At 45.7% G+C, this 13,657-nt stretch overlaps 1 protein-coding gene across 3 annotated transcripts in view; it reads right to left on the bottom strand.

Moving 5' to 3' along the window:
- LOC115090776 (ketosamine-3-kinase-like) overlaps window positions 1-13,657 on the bottom strand; it is a 120,067-nt gene that overhangs the window by 25,883 nt on the left and 80,527 nt on the right. For all 3 annotated transcript variants that reach the window (XM_029600277.1, XM_029600276.1, XM_029600274.1), the window contains 3 exons: window positions 12,424-12,515; window positions 4,882-4,964; window positions 3,286-3,408 (listed from right to left, as the gene is read on the bottom strand). In XM_029600277.1, the coding sequence (XP_029456137.1) occupies window positions 3,286-3,408; window positions 4,882-4,964; window positions 12,424-12,515 (298 nt within the window). The remainder of the gene's footprint in view (window positions 1-3,285; window positions 3,409-4,881; window positions 4,965-12,423; window positions 12,516-13,657) is intronic.

Genomic DNA, 13,657 nt, shown 5'->3' with positions numbered 1-13,657 from the left:
AGGTTGGCAGGACTTTCCTTTCATGGTACAAGACAGAAACTGTAGATAAGGCTGGAACTGGAGTCAAGGACTGGAACTGGAGACAAGCAGTAGATGTGGCAGACAGGAGCTGGAAACAAGTGTTGGTACAGGAAGCAAGGCCTAGAAAAGGAGAAAGGGGCTGGAACTAAAAGTCCACAGGGAGGACCAGACTGGACAAGACAAGGAATGGACAGGACAGAACACAAGAACTGGGCAATGAATATACAAACACAGGAAAACAGAAACTAATGCACAAGTTACATTTAAGACGGAGTGCACTTGTAACCTGCTCTTGGACGCGCGTTTTCCCTTACCCCTTATTCAGTAAGGGGCGGAAAACGCGCGTCCAACCCGCAGCACCTAATAGGGCCCTCAACATGCAAATGCATGTTGAGGGCCCTATTAGGTATTCCCCGCGATACAGAAAGTAAAATGTGCAGCCAAGCCGCACATTTTGCTTTAATAAATTAGCGCCTAACAGTTTCTGCCGGCACCGGGAAAGTGCAAAGAAAAACAGTAAAAACTGCTTTTCTGTGCACCCTCCGACTTAATATCATGGCGATATTAAGTCGGAGGTCCCAAAGGGTAAAAAAAAAGTAAAAAAAAAAAATTTTAAATGGGCCGGCGGCTGTTGGGCTGAAAACCGGACGCTCAATTTTGCTGGCGTCCGGTTTCCGAGCCCGTGGCTGTCAGCGGGCTCGAGAACCGACGCCGGCAAAATTGAGCGTCGGTTGTCAAACCCGCTGACAGCCGCCGCTCCGGGCTAAAAGGAGGCGCTATGGATGCACCACCTAATTTGCATACTGTATCGCGCACACCGACGAGTGGCCGGTGCGCGCGCCGGGAGAGCGGGCGTTCGTCCACTCTCCCGCAGACTTTACTGAATCGGCCTGTAAGTAAACATCTGCTGGAAGTGCACAGGATCAGTTGGCAGTAAGGGGGGGAAACATCCAGAGCATGTGACATCTTCTGTGTCTAGGGGTATCGCTCAAATCTCTGACAGACAAGGGGGGGTACATCCCCTCAAGGGCCTGGTAATGAGGGGAGATAAAAAAATCCTGGCTCTCCTAGAGTCAGGGGCTGTTTGAGATTTCACTGAAAGAAATTGGTTGGAGCTGAAATCCTCTTGAGGGATCCCAGAAGGGAGCAGCCAGGAGTGAGGCTAGAGATTTTCCACTTAAATCCCTAGATGCATAAGGAAATAAAAGGGTGACAGACTGCTCCAAAGCTGCCGGTTACCCCTGGACTTACTAGGGTAAGGACTCTGCTGGATTAGGACCCTACACTGAGGGGGGATATGATAGAGGTCTTTAAAATCATGAGAGGTCTAGAACGGGTAAATATGAATCGGTTATTTACTCTTTCAGATAATAGAAGGACTAGGGGGCACCCCATGAAGTTAGCATGGGGCACATTTAAAACTAATCAGAGAAAGTTCTTTTTCACTCAACGCACAATTAAATTCTGGAATTCGTTGCCAGGGGATGTGCTTAGTGCAGTTAGTGTAGCTGGGTTTAAAAAAGGATTGGATAAGTTCTTGGAGGAGAAGTCCATTACCTGCTATTAATTAAGTTGACTTAGAAAATAGCCACTGCTATTACTAGCATCAGTAGCATGGGATATACTTAGTGTTTGGGTACTTGCTGGGTTCTTATGGCCTGGACTGGCCACTGTTGGAAACAGGATGCTGGGCTTGATGGACCCTTGGTCTGACCCAGTATGGCATGTTCTTAGAGTACCTGACTTGGGCTTGGGGAATCTTGAAGTCACAGAAGTTCCAGTGAGTAACCATTTATCTCGTGGAGGAGTGGAAGAAAATACTAGCCTGGACAAAGGAGGGAGAAGTAACAAAGTTACTGGAGAGCTTGTGTTGCTATACCAAGAAACCATCTTCTTGAGGGGAGTTTGTGAAGAGAGGACTAAAGCTTTCTTTGAACTGTGATTTCATTTAAGTTGTTCTTCTACCTGCATCCTATTGACTGTGAATATATTTAATGCTGAAGACTCTAAATTAAACTAAATTTTCTTTGGAGCACAGCTAGAAACTGGAAAGTGTTTCATTTGGATGGAGTGTTCTCGGCCAGGCACTGGCCCTGCAGGAAACCCTGCCCCCCCCCCCCCTCCCCAGCTCTCAACCCTGGAGAACTGTTTCCCCATCTCAGGGTTGTGAATACCAAGCACCCCGACACTGGGAAGGTGGCCCCCACAAAAAGTGGGACTACACAAGACAAGGAAGCAACAGAGGAGGCGGCCTAAGCAGGCCACAAGGCAAGACAAGACGAGACTAGAAGGCCCAAAGGCTGCAGGTCAAGGCAAGAAAGCAAGGAGGCCACAAGGCAATGTGAGGCAAGGCAGCCACAGGCAATAGCAAGGCAAGGCAAGGTGGGCCAATGCAAGGAGCCAAAGTGACTCGATGAAGAGGCCCATAGTTGTGGGAGAGGCAGGGTTATATTGGGCTGGCCTTGCTGCAACATGGAACCATCAAGTAGGTGGCTAGAACAGGAGACTGTGTTGTTTAATGAGGACCTCTGCTGGCAGGGAGAGCATTCTAGCAGCCAGGATTGTGACAAATAATAGACTATCTAAACTAAACAATAATAAAAGTTGTTTTACCCTGTGCTTGTCTCCCTTCCTCCAAGGAGGATTTCCTGGGAGAGTGGAGCATATGGGATGGTAGGATAGGTCCCCCAGAGTGCCTCTGCCCAGATCCTCCCCTCTCCCATGCATTCACCCATTTATCCCTTTTTACCTCGGCAACACAAGAAACATTCAGTGTAGGGCCTGTGAGCCTGTGCACACTCATAGGTCCTGCAGTGGCCTTCCTCTCTCATGGGCTTCCTGTTATGTGGAAACCTATAAGAGTGGTAGAGCTGCCTCAGGGCCTGTGAGAGCATGCAGGTCCTACACTTACTTTTTCTTCTATTGCTGCTGCTGTGGATTACAGCATGGCATGACGGTGCTTTCAGAATTTGGCACCAGACAGATATCTATGTCAAAATCTGGGTCTAATATCAGCATACTTACTCAATTAAACAAAACGTTACACTCTTGCCTATAATGGGAACACCTAGAGGGAATAATCTAATCCGGGCAAATAATGAGTATTTCTGTTATTGTGTGTATGTAGATATGTGTGTGAGAGAGTGTGTGTGTGTGTGTATATATATACATATACATATATATATATATATATGTGGGGGTTTATATATATGTGTGTGTATGGAGGAGAGAGTCAGAGGGAGATATAATTAATATTTATTTCACCTGAAGCTGAGACCAAAGCTCTAGTGCCTCCCGGTCCCCTGATTCCTTCTCAATCATCTCCATCTGGGGCTGGATCCTCTGCCTGGTGTAGAAAGTAACCCAGTCCTTTTGCCAATCATTCACCTGAGCAGGAGGAGCAAAATACACCACTTTAGGAAATGCATCAACATAAAAAGCAAAGGCTGACCCTCCACCTGCATGCTAGAGATGTATACTGAAGCCCTGGAGATACATAATCAATAACAGCTGGAGTTTCTGTGTTGTGCAGAAAAGAGCGCAAGGGACCAGGGTTTTTAGCAAACCACTTGACAAAGACATTTATGCTGATAAAGTAGTTTGGCTGAAAATTGCTCTCCTCTATCAGATAAAAGTATGTACAGCCTTCCATAGCGTGTAAACTTTTATCCTGGTTAAGATGCATTTCTGTGATTGTGTTTAGGTCAGGGGAGTAAAACAGCATGTGTACATGAGAAATTCAAATGTATGCACACTAGTTTGCCCCTACTTGGCTGCCCGCACAATCAGCAGGTGCTAAGTGCGTGGGCATCTGATCATTTTCAAAGGGAAACAACACGCCCGGTTGCATTGGTTGCGGTGCACATGGCCTAAAAGTGCCTTCTTAGATGCAATTTGTAAAGTGATCTCTTCACGTGAAAAGCCTTTTATCCACAGAAATCCGGTGTCTGAAAACTACATAGTGTGCAGGCAAAAGTACGAGCATAGTTCCACAATCCATGTTCTTTTTACCCACATTATAGTGAAGGCATTCCCGGGGCGGGGTTAGGTCAGGGTAGAAAAGTACACATCTAGGGGCCGATGCAATAGAGTGCACTCAGCCGAGCGCACTGCTTAGCCCGTAGTTAGACATGGGTTGTATAGGCGCTACTTAATCCCCTTATGCAATATTGCCTTTCTGTACATCTTCCTACTTAATATCGTTTTAACTTTTTCAAAAACTTTGAAAAATAAAAATAAAAAAATGCCGGCAGTCCGGTTCAGGAAACAGATGTTCAGTTAACAAGGGTCCGTTTCCCAAACCCCTGGCTGTGCACCGATTAGGAAAACGGACGCCGATAAATTTGGCGTCCATTTTCTAAACTGGCGGGCAAGCTGACCGCTTGCGGGCTCCCACTGTCAAGGAGGCGCTAGGGGCATGCAAGCGACCCTAGTGTGCTTTTACTTTGGAAGCTGGTGCAAAGGCCATGTGCAAAAAAGTACCCACAGCTGAGCGGGAGGCATGAATTGGCCCCTCAATGCTTATTTTAAAACCTTAACGCTCCAATCCTTGACTGCTGGATCCCATTCAAAATTTCAGGTTTGACTAAACATTGGAATGTTGACTCCTTTTCAGCTCATTCTATGGATACTTATTTGGCATATACACTTTTGCCGTATTCTGCAGCCCTACCCACACTGCTACACTCAGTGCCCAGATATACGCAAGCCTGACTTTCTTATTGAAGTTCTCCAGCTCCCTTTCCCTGTTGGCGCAGCACTTTCATGTAAAATACTGAGCAGAGGAGCTCCTGAATCTAAGTCAGAAGCTGCCACTACTGCAGGGATTAAGGAAAGCACGAATATTCTCCAGAACCTTACCTGCGGGATGTATCCACAACAGGTGGTGACATGAAACCCAAACTTGTCTATGAACTTGGGTTCTGACTGCCCGGTGCCTTTACCTTTAAAAAACAAAAACCCAAATCGTAGATTAAAACCATAAACCCAGAGTCATTGAAGGCAACAAACAGCTTCCAGCCGAGCAGCAGCCAGAGACATTCAAGTAGCGTGAAAAGCATTGCATCACGTGAAACCTGCTGCAGGAGATATCGGCACTAGCATCTGCCTGTCAGAAAGGGAACAAGCAAAACGTTACCTTATCTATTAAATATCAAACTAGCAGTTTTTTTTTTAAGTATTAAGGGAAGAATTTTCAAATTGTATGTATCAGGATAAAGTCTGGGGGTGCCTTTCATCCGTGGACTTTGCCTCTAGATGGAAAGTGAAAGTCAACACATGATTCCCCTTTGAAATTTGCCCAGGGTACAAAACCCCCAGATATTTGCCCCCGTTTTTTTGTGTGACCATTTTTTTCATTGAAAATAATGCAATCTACATGTGCATTATTTTCCTTCCCCCCAAACAAAACACGCCCCTGGGAACACCTTCTCTCACTGACACTAAGTGGGCCTGTGCAGTGGAATAACGTGAGTACCATTAGCTGCATGACAGGAGGGCAAGCATCACGCGGAGGATTTAGGCGGGTGACTTGCTTTGCATAAATGACTTTGAAAATTGTCCTGTGCATGATTATTGGGAGGGTAATTTTCAAAGCTTTTTACGTGGGTAAACAGCTGTTTACCCACTGTTATGTTCGCTGGTTATGGCAGGCTACCGTGACTGGCTGCAATCACCCCCCCCCCCCCTCCCCCAGCACCACCACAGGCCCAGGACACTCCCATCACTGATGCAGCATCAATGCCACCATCCTGCCTCCTCGAGTTCCTCCTAGGCGCGTGCACAGGAATTAGGGTTGCCAATTTTTCCATAGACCAGGACTGGACACTTGAGGACTGGGGGGTAGGGTGGGGGAATGGTAGTCCCTCATTTGCATACATTTTAGATCCTGCCTGTGAACTGCCTAAACAGTGTGTCTGTGTATCTGCAGAACCACTGGGAGCTGAGGGCTGTGCTGTGCACCACCTCCTCTCCCTGTGCTGTCCAATCACAGCAAGGAAAAGGAGGCAGGGATACAGCACAGCTCTCCTCCGATAGGCTCTGACCTGCCTTTCTCTTCCTCTAAGAAGCTGTGGGAAAAAGGAGGATCCACCTGCAAAACCGGACATTTAGTGTCCGGTTGGAACTTCTGACTGGACACTGTACAGAATGCCTGAAAACCTGGCTGTCTGGCCCAAAACTGGACAGTTGGCAACCCTAGCAGGAATTAGCAGGCCCCGCAGCGGGAACAGCGGCAGCAGAGCCCACTGATGATGTCGACGCAGCTGGGTATTTAAACCCCAGCTATGGTCCTAGCAGACGCCTCAGCAATAAGTCCTTCCTGCAGTGTGTGTTGCTCGTCGTGTCCCTGCCTCCAGCCTTATCCTCTCAAGTCCTTCTCTTGCTGTCCTGATACTGACTACTTCTCGCTTGTTGCCTGCCCTGACCCTCGGCCCATATCCAGTACCTGTCCAATTACTGCCTGCCCTGACCTTGGCCCGTCTCTGGACTCTCTGACCGCCCTGGGATCCCTCCTAAGTTCTGCCGGCCCCAAAACCCAAGGGCTCAACCTGCAGGGAACAGAGCTGGTATAGGCAAAGCTCCAGCTTGTCCCAGCTCAGGGCATGTTTGTCAGCTGTAGGTCCGCTACTAGGCTGTGTCAACCACACCACAGCATAAGAGCTCACAATCATTACACCCATGTAGGAAAAAGCCCCCATCAAAAACTCTAGCCATGGTTGCAGGTAAAAGTAGGTGCACAACCTGTCTGCAGACAGGGGCAGACACAGAGCAGAGGAAGGTCAGGGGAGGGGGAGGAAAGGTTATGGCTTTCATTTGAAAGCCTAGTGCAACTTTCACTGCAAGCATTTGCACCTGCTCCAAAGCAGCCCGGTTCTGCAGCCGGTGCAATTTTCAAAAGGAAACTCATGCAAGGTTTACCTTTCAAATTGAGAATGCAGGCCCATGGGGTCCAGTAAGCCTTGTGAGCAGTCTCAAAATTGCCCCCATTTATTACACTTTTTTGAAAACTACATACTGTATAAAATATCTACAATGAGCTCTTTCTCCTGAATTTTGCATTTATAAATAAAATGTTATTTTGACAATATCAATTCATGGTCATTTTTTGCAAATTCCCATTCTTTTTCTATCTTCTCTAAAAATCTATATTCTATATTCTACCTGATGTCTGGCATGCAATCTTGAAATGAGCTCTCTGGATTTCATTTCATTGTATTTTGTCTAATCTCTGTTTGTGCATGTATATGTATGCCCCTCCCCCCAAGTGTATTTTTCTGTCTGAAAAACAAGGAGGTTAACATTCAGAGAGCCAGTGAGCAATAAAATATCTGAGAAAAGTTAAATGTGTAACTTTTCTGAGCTATTCCATGGGACTTAAATACACAAGTCTCCTGCTGAATATACTTGGATAAAGTTAGGAATGTGATTTTTCTGACCAGATTTCTGTGTTAGCTGTAGAGTGCTCACTATGGAGTACATACAGGTCCATCTCTCTGGAACTCGCTACCTTCTTATCTCCGGTCAGAACATTGCCCTATCAACTTCAAAAAAAGACTAAAAACCTGGCTTTTTGTTCAAGCGTTCGAATCATGTTAATAAAGCACCTCATCTTCCACGCACTAGCAAACATTCCATCCATAGACTCTCAATCAAACCTGAAACATAACACTTCACAATCAAGATAATTTCCAGTTTTCACATTTTTTATACCATGTTAAGTTAATTTTACCCATGTATTCGTTCCAAGATTTTTAGTCCCTGTTCTATGTAAATTGCGTTCTTTATGCATGTCTTTTTTCAGTTACAATGTAAACCGAGCTGATATGCAATCCTGCATGAAGCCCGGTATATAAAAATGTTAAATAAATAAATAAATAATACATTTTTCAAAGTAGTTTTGCATGCCAAAATAGCATGTACACGCAAATATGCTGTTTTATAAGCATCAAGAGCTTGCGATTATTTCCCATTTCATATGTAAATTTTACAGGTGGTCAAAAAAAGGAAGGAAATGGTGAATAAAACGGAGAATGTCATAATGCCTCTGTATCGCTCCATGGTGAGACCACACCTTGGGTACTATGTGCAATTCTGGTCACTGCATCTCAAAAAAAGATATAGTTCCACAGAAGAAGGTACAGAGAAGGGCAACCAAAATGATAAAGGGGATGGAACGGATCCCCTATGAGGAAAGGCTAAAGAGGTTACGGCTGTTCAGCTTGGAGAAGAGACAGCCGAGGGGGGATATGATAGAGGGCTATAAAATCATGAGAGGTCTAGAATGGGTAAATGTGAATTGGTTGTTTACTCTTTCAGAAAATAGAAGGACTAGGGTGCCCTCTGTGAAGTTAGCAAGTAGCACATTTAAAACAAATTGGAGACAATTCTTTTTCCCTCAACGCATAAATAATCTCTGGAATTCATTGCCGGAGGATGTGGTTAGGGAAGTTAGTGTAGCTGGGTTTAAAAAAAGGTTTTGATAAATTCCTGGAGGAGAAGTCCATAAACTGCTATTAATCAAGTTGACTTAGGGAATAGCCACTGCTATTACTGGCATTAGTAGCATGGGATCTATTTAATGTTTGGATACTTGCCAGGTGATTGTAACCTGGATTGGAAACAGGATGCTGGACTTGATGGACCCTTGGTCTGATCCAGTTTGGCAAATTCTTATGTTCTTACTTGCCTTATTTATTTGTTTAAAAATGCTATTTACTCTATAACCAGTAAAATTTATACTAAAGGGAGTTTATTACATGTAGACATTTTTTTTCATACCTAAACTATTTGTGCATATGTTCATGAAATGTAAAGAACCTCTGGTTTCCTTATCTGAAGGAGTGTACCAACCTGCTAGGGAGGTTCAGAAAAATTCAGTAAAAAGAGAGGTTTGGGTTTTACTCTTCCATGTGGGAGCTGCAGATGGTGTGTTCTAGCTGTTAATTATCTTCAAGCACCATCAATTTTCATGGATTTTAGTTTGGATTTTGTTGAGGCAGGAGCTCTCTGCCTTCTGTCTGTTAATTTTTGTAACTTAATGAAGAGAGAAGTAAGTAGGTGTTTTCCCCTGAAGGCAGCCGACAGACTGACTTATTTGAAGGTGTGTTTACTCTTTTTGTCCTAAGTTTTGAGATTTTTCCCTGGGAAAGCTTTGTTTTACCCTTCATAGAGGATTGGGGCATCCCTGTGTAAGGTTACATCAAGGGGTAGGGAAGACTCTAGCAGTGTGCTATCACTTCTTCAAGGAATAGACCTGATGGTGACCCGATGCGGAGAAGTTTCAATCTTCAGTTGTTTTTCTATAAATATCTTTCTCCTCATTTTGAGGCAAGGGAGTTTTTTTCCTCCTTTTCTTGTCTCTGGTTTATTTTTCCCCATCTTTGGAGTCAAAGACTATTGTTTTCCACCAGGAACTAAGTGCCCTTAGAACCAGGAAATCAGTTTACTATTCTATTGGGAAGAGGTGTCTTTCACCTAAGAACAGCCTGAGAAATTAAGGGTTTTTTATCTAAGAAGCGGAGTCCTGACCCTTTCTACAGGGCAGGAGCTGAAGGTATTAGGAACAAACAGGCCGATACAGTAAGGAGCGGTAGGAAGAGCTGCGTTAGTGCCGGGCGCACTCGCGGTTGCCGCACGCACAGTCCAGCTCACCTACCGTTTGATACTGTATGTAAATAGCTTGCAAATGCAAGCTGCGTCTAAGAAGCATCCGTGAAGCGTTAGGCCCGCGCAACCCATTTTACTGTATAGAGCGCTATACAGTATCCTGGGTGCGTTGGCCTAACGCTTCACGGACATACTGGTATCTGTCATTTCAAATGTCATTTCAAATGACATTTGAAATGACAGGTACCAGAAAGTGGACGGTTCTCCTACGCTCGGGATTGCCAGTCCTCTCTCCCCTCCTCCCGAAGCAAGCAACGAAAGCGGAAAAAAGCGAAAAAACGAAAAAAAAAAAGCGAAAAAGCGAAAAAAAAAAGTAGCAAGAGAGAGAGGGGAGAGAGGACTGGCAGTGTAAAGCAATGAAGCGACTTACTTTTTTTTGCAGCCCCCCTCCGGAGACGGACATCGGCGAAGACGGACCGCGGCTCCCCTGCCTCCAGCTGCCCGCGAAGATGGACGCATCGCACAGTCGAAAGCGGCCCCTGTGCGTGCAATTGGGCTGCTCAAGACGTGACGTCACATGCCGTGATGCCAAACGTCGTGACGTCACGCCTTGAGCGGCCCAATTGCACGCACAGGGGCCGCTTTCGCCCGTGCAGGCATCCATCTTCGCGGGTATAAGAACATAAGAACATAAGAAAATGCCATACTGGGTCAGACCAAGGGTCCATCAAGCCCAGCATCCTGTTTCTAACAGTGGCCAATCCAGGCCATAAGAACCTGGCAAGTACCCAAAAACTAAGTCTATTCCATGTTACCATTACTAATGGCAGTGGCTATTCTCTAAGTGAACTTAATAGCAGGTAATGGACTTCTCCTCCAAGAACTTATCCAATCCTTTTTTAAACACAGCTATACTAACTGCACTAACCATGTCCTCTGGCAACAAATTCCAGAGGCAGGGGAGCCGCGGTCCGTCTTCGCCGATGTCCGTCTCCGGAGGGGGGCTGCAAAAAAAGTAAGTCGCTTCGTTGCTTTACACTGCCAGTCCTCTCTCCCCTCCTCCCGAAGCAAGGCTGCTTTCGCGCCTTGCTTCAGGAGGAGGGGAGAGAGGGCTGGCAATCCCGAGCATAGGATTGCCCATCCTCTCTCCCCTCTCTCTCTTGCAACTTTTTTTTTCGCTTTTTTCCGCTTTCGTTGCTTCGGGAGAAGGGGAGAAGACTGGGGCTGCCCCGGAGACCAGCACCCATGGACGCGGCCAGGGTAGGTGAGCGGGGGCTGGGGGAAAGTTTGCCGCCTACCCTTACCCCTGCCTCTAACACAGGGGTAAGGGTAGGCAGCAAGTTAGCAGGTTAAACACGTGGCAAAACGGCAGGGTAAAAAAGTGATAGTCGGGGCGCGCGTTACTATATGGGAGGGAATAGCTAATTCGATCGTTTACATGTAATATACATGCCGTGGGCGGAAGGGGTTATCCGGTGATTTAAGGACGCGGTAAGAGTAGGTTAAAGGGGATAGTGTATCGCGGGTTGGACTAACGCTGCCGAAAAGTGGGTAGAAAGCGGGTTAGGAGCAGGGTAACCGTGGCCGCACTTTACTGTATTGACCTGTGTGTTTGTTGCTGGCTCAGGTATGTTGCACTTGAGAGGAAAGTGCCCATCTGGTACTTCATAAGGAGATCTAAAGTAAAAAGACTCCAGGAAAGATATGAGACTATGTTCTGATACAATAACCATTCCACAGTGAGGAGAAGCCGGGATTCAAACTGGAGATTGAATAGAAGATTGAACAGTTTTCAGTCTGAGCCATTTAAGTGTAACTCCACCCCTGGGTGCGGACTGCTACCAAATGAGTCCATAAAAGTATTGCTTTCACTCTTTGGGGCTGGAGCCTTCCCAAGCTGGCTTGAACAAAGTGGGGAGGGGGGAGATTACTACCAAGGCCTCGAGTGCTGAGGGTGAGACACACCTTGTGTTCCTGATCTTGTCCCTGTGAGAAGGGTAATTGTATGTGATAGTGTGTGCTGGATGTGCGTTAATGTCCAAATTAAAGGTTTTTACTGCTGAAAATATATGAGCATGGCACACCAGTTAATCTACAGCACCACGGCCTATGTTCTTATACAAACTTCTCAATCTGTACAGGAATGTCTGATGCCAGGCCAGGGGAACTTCTACCCTCCTTTAGCTGGGCAGATCACTCCTTCTAACTGGCTAAAATTACACATTTACTGTCTCTGCACAGAGAGATAAACTTTTCTCCCCCCCAGGGGTTTGGAAGCACCTGGTGGTAATTTCCATAAGATGTGATTTATCGCACCTGTGCTATTTTTGCTTCATGAGCTGATCAGTGGGGGGGGGGGGGGGGGGGAGAGAGAGAAACTCTGTAGAGAACAATGTGTCACTCTACTATTTATATCACTGTAAGAGGGGAACAGTTTTAACTCGAAGTGGAGGTAGGAGGTACAAACAGCAAAGTTGACATCACTGAAGAATTCCTGCTGTTTGAACTAGGTAGAGAGTGATTGTACAAATCAACTCCTCTACGTTTCATCAATTCAAATTACGAGGTAGATATTCAGCCACCATCCAGCTGAGAGAGTTAGCCAGATAAGTAGGTCTGTGCCACTGAATATATTCTGCTATTTAAAAATTAGCCAGATAAACAGCTAACTTTATAGCAGGTATAATCTAGGAGGTACAAACAGCAAAGTTGACATCACTGAAGAAGTTCTGCTAATTCAAACAGCTGAATATCTACCTCATAATTATTATACTGTATATTCTAGATAACATTTACCAACTGTGCCTCTCTCTTTCTTCAGCTTCTCCCCGAGCCTCTGGTTGTGCAGATGCAGATCTGCTACCTGCTCTCCCAGCTGTGCTGAGTATCTGAAGCAAGAAAAGGAAAGGGAAAGTACCTCATTATCATCATCATATCACATGATGGGTTTTATAGAGAATCAAAAAGAGAAAAAGAAAAAATAAACCCACACCAAGAAATATGCACAATATAAAAATGGGAAAATCTCATGAATCGCTAGAAAAGGAGCAGCAACAGACTAGTGTGTGAGCAGTATTAAACTTTTATAACAATAAATATAATATAGTCATATGGTTCAGAGACCTGTGTTTTATGCAAAGCACCAAGAGGACCATTCTCAGCCTGCCTGCATTGTTGTAGGTAGGTTTTCCCACAATCTTTGCCCCAATTATCAAAGTGAAAACATGTGCATATGCTTACTTTGAAAATTGCCACGGGGACAAAGTATATCCAGACATTTGCATCTGATTTTCTGCAGATACGTTTCCCATGTAGATCTGAAAATGTAATTTATGCGCGCTATTTTCCTCTTCCGACCTGAATACACCCCGGGAACACCTCCTCCTAGTGTGGCAAAAGTCCACATGCTGGAGAACATCACAAATGTTTTTACCTGGGCTCTCGTCTAGACATCACTGTAACTGCCACTACCACGTCTATCAAGCTCAATACCTCTACCTCTTCGCCGGCTCCTCGGCTGACTGTGCCCTTGCCGGCACCGCCACGCTTCTCAGGGAACCCACTAATATATCGGGGTTTCCTGAATCAATGCAATATGCATTTCTGCTTGCAACCCGCTTACTTCCCAGACGTGACCACCAAGACCACATACATCCTAGCCCTTCTGGAAGGCAAGGCCCTGGCCTGGGCATCACCTCTCTGGGAGCGAGCAGATCTGGTCTTCTGAGACCTTCCAGGGTTCCTAGCAATACCCGTTGCCTATGCATGTAGTTTAATATTTTAAGGATGACAGTTCTGGGTCTCGGAGCAGCTACTGTGCGTGCACCTAAACAGTCTGCTCTTTCAATTTCCAAGGAGCCTTTCAGCTCGAGTAGACCTAGTGCCTCTGGAATCCAATCAACTAAAAGCCCTTGTAGAGCGCTTTCCTCAATCGACTCAGGAATTCCAATGCGATGGAGATTAGACAGAAGTGATCTGTTCTCCAGGTCAACAATTTTGTCTGCCTGTTCCTTTATTGATTTCTCCATCG

Source organism: Rhinatrema bivittatum, chromosome 4 (assembly GCF_901001135.1).
Source record: "Rhinatrema bivittatum chromosome 4, aRhiBiv1.1, whole genome shotgun sequence".
Taxonomy (NCBI): domain Eukaryota; kingdom Metazoa; phylum Chordata; class Amphibia; order Gymnophiona; family Rhinatrematidae; genus Rhinatrema; species Rhinatrema bivittatum.
Note: the sequence above shows the minus strand (reverse complement) of the source record. Positions and strands in the feature narration are given on the sequence as shown.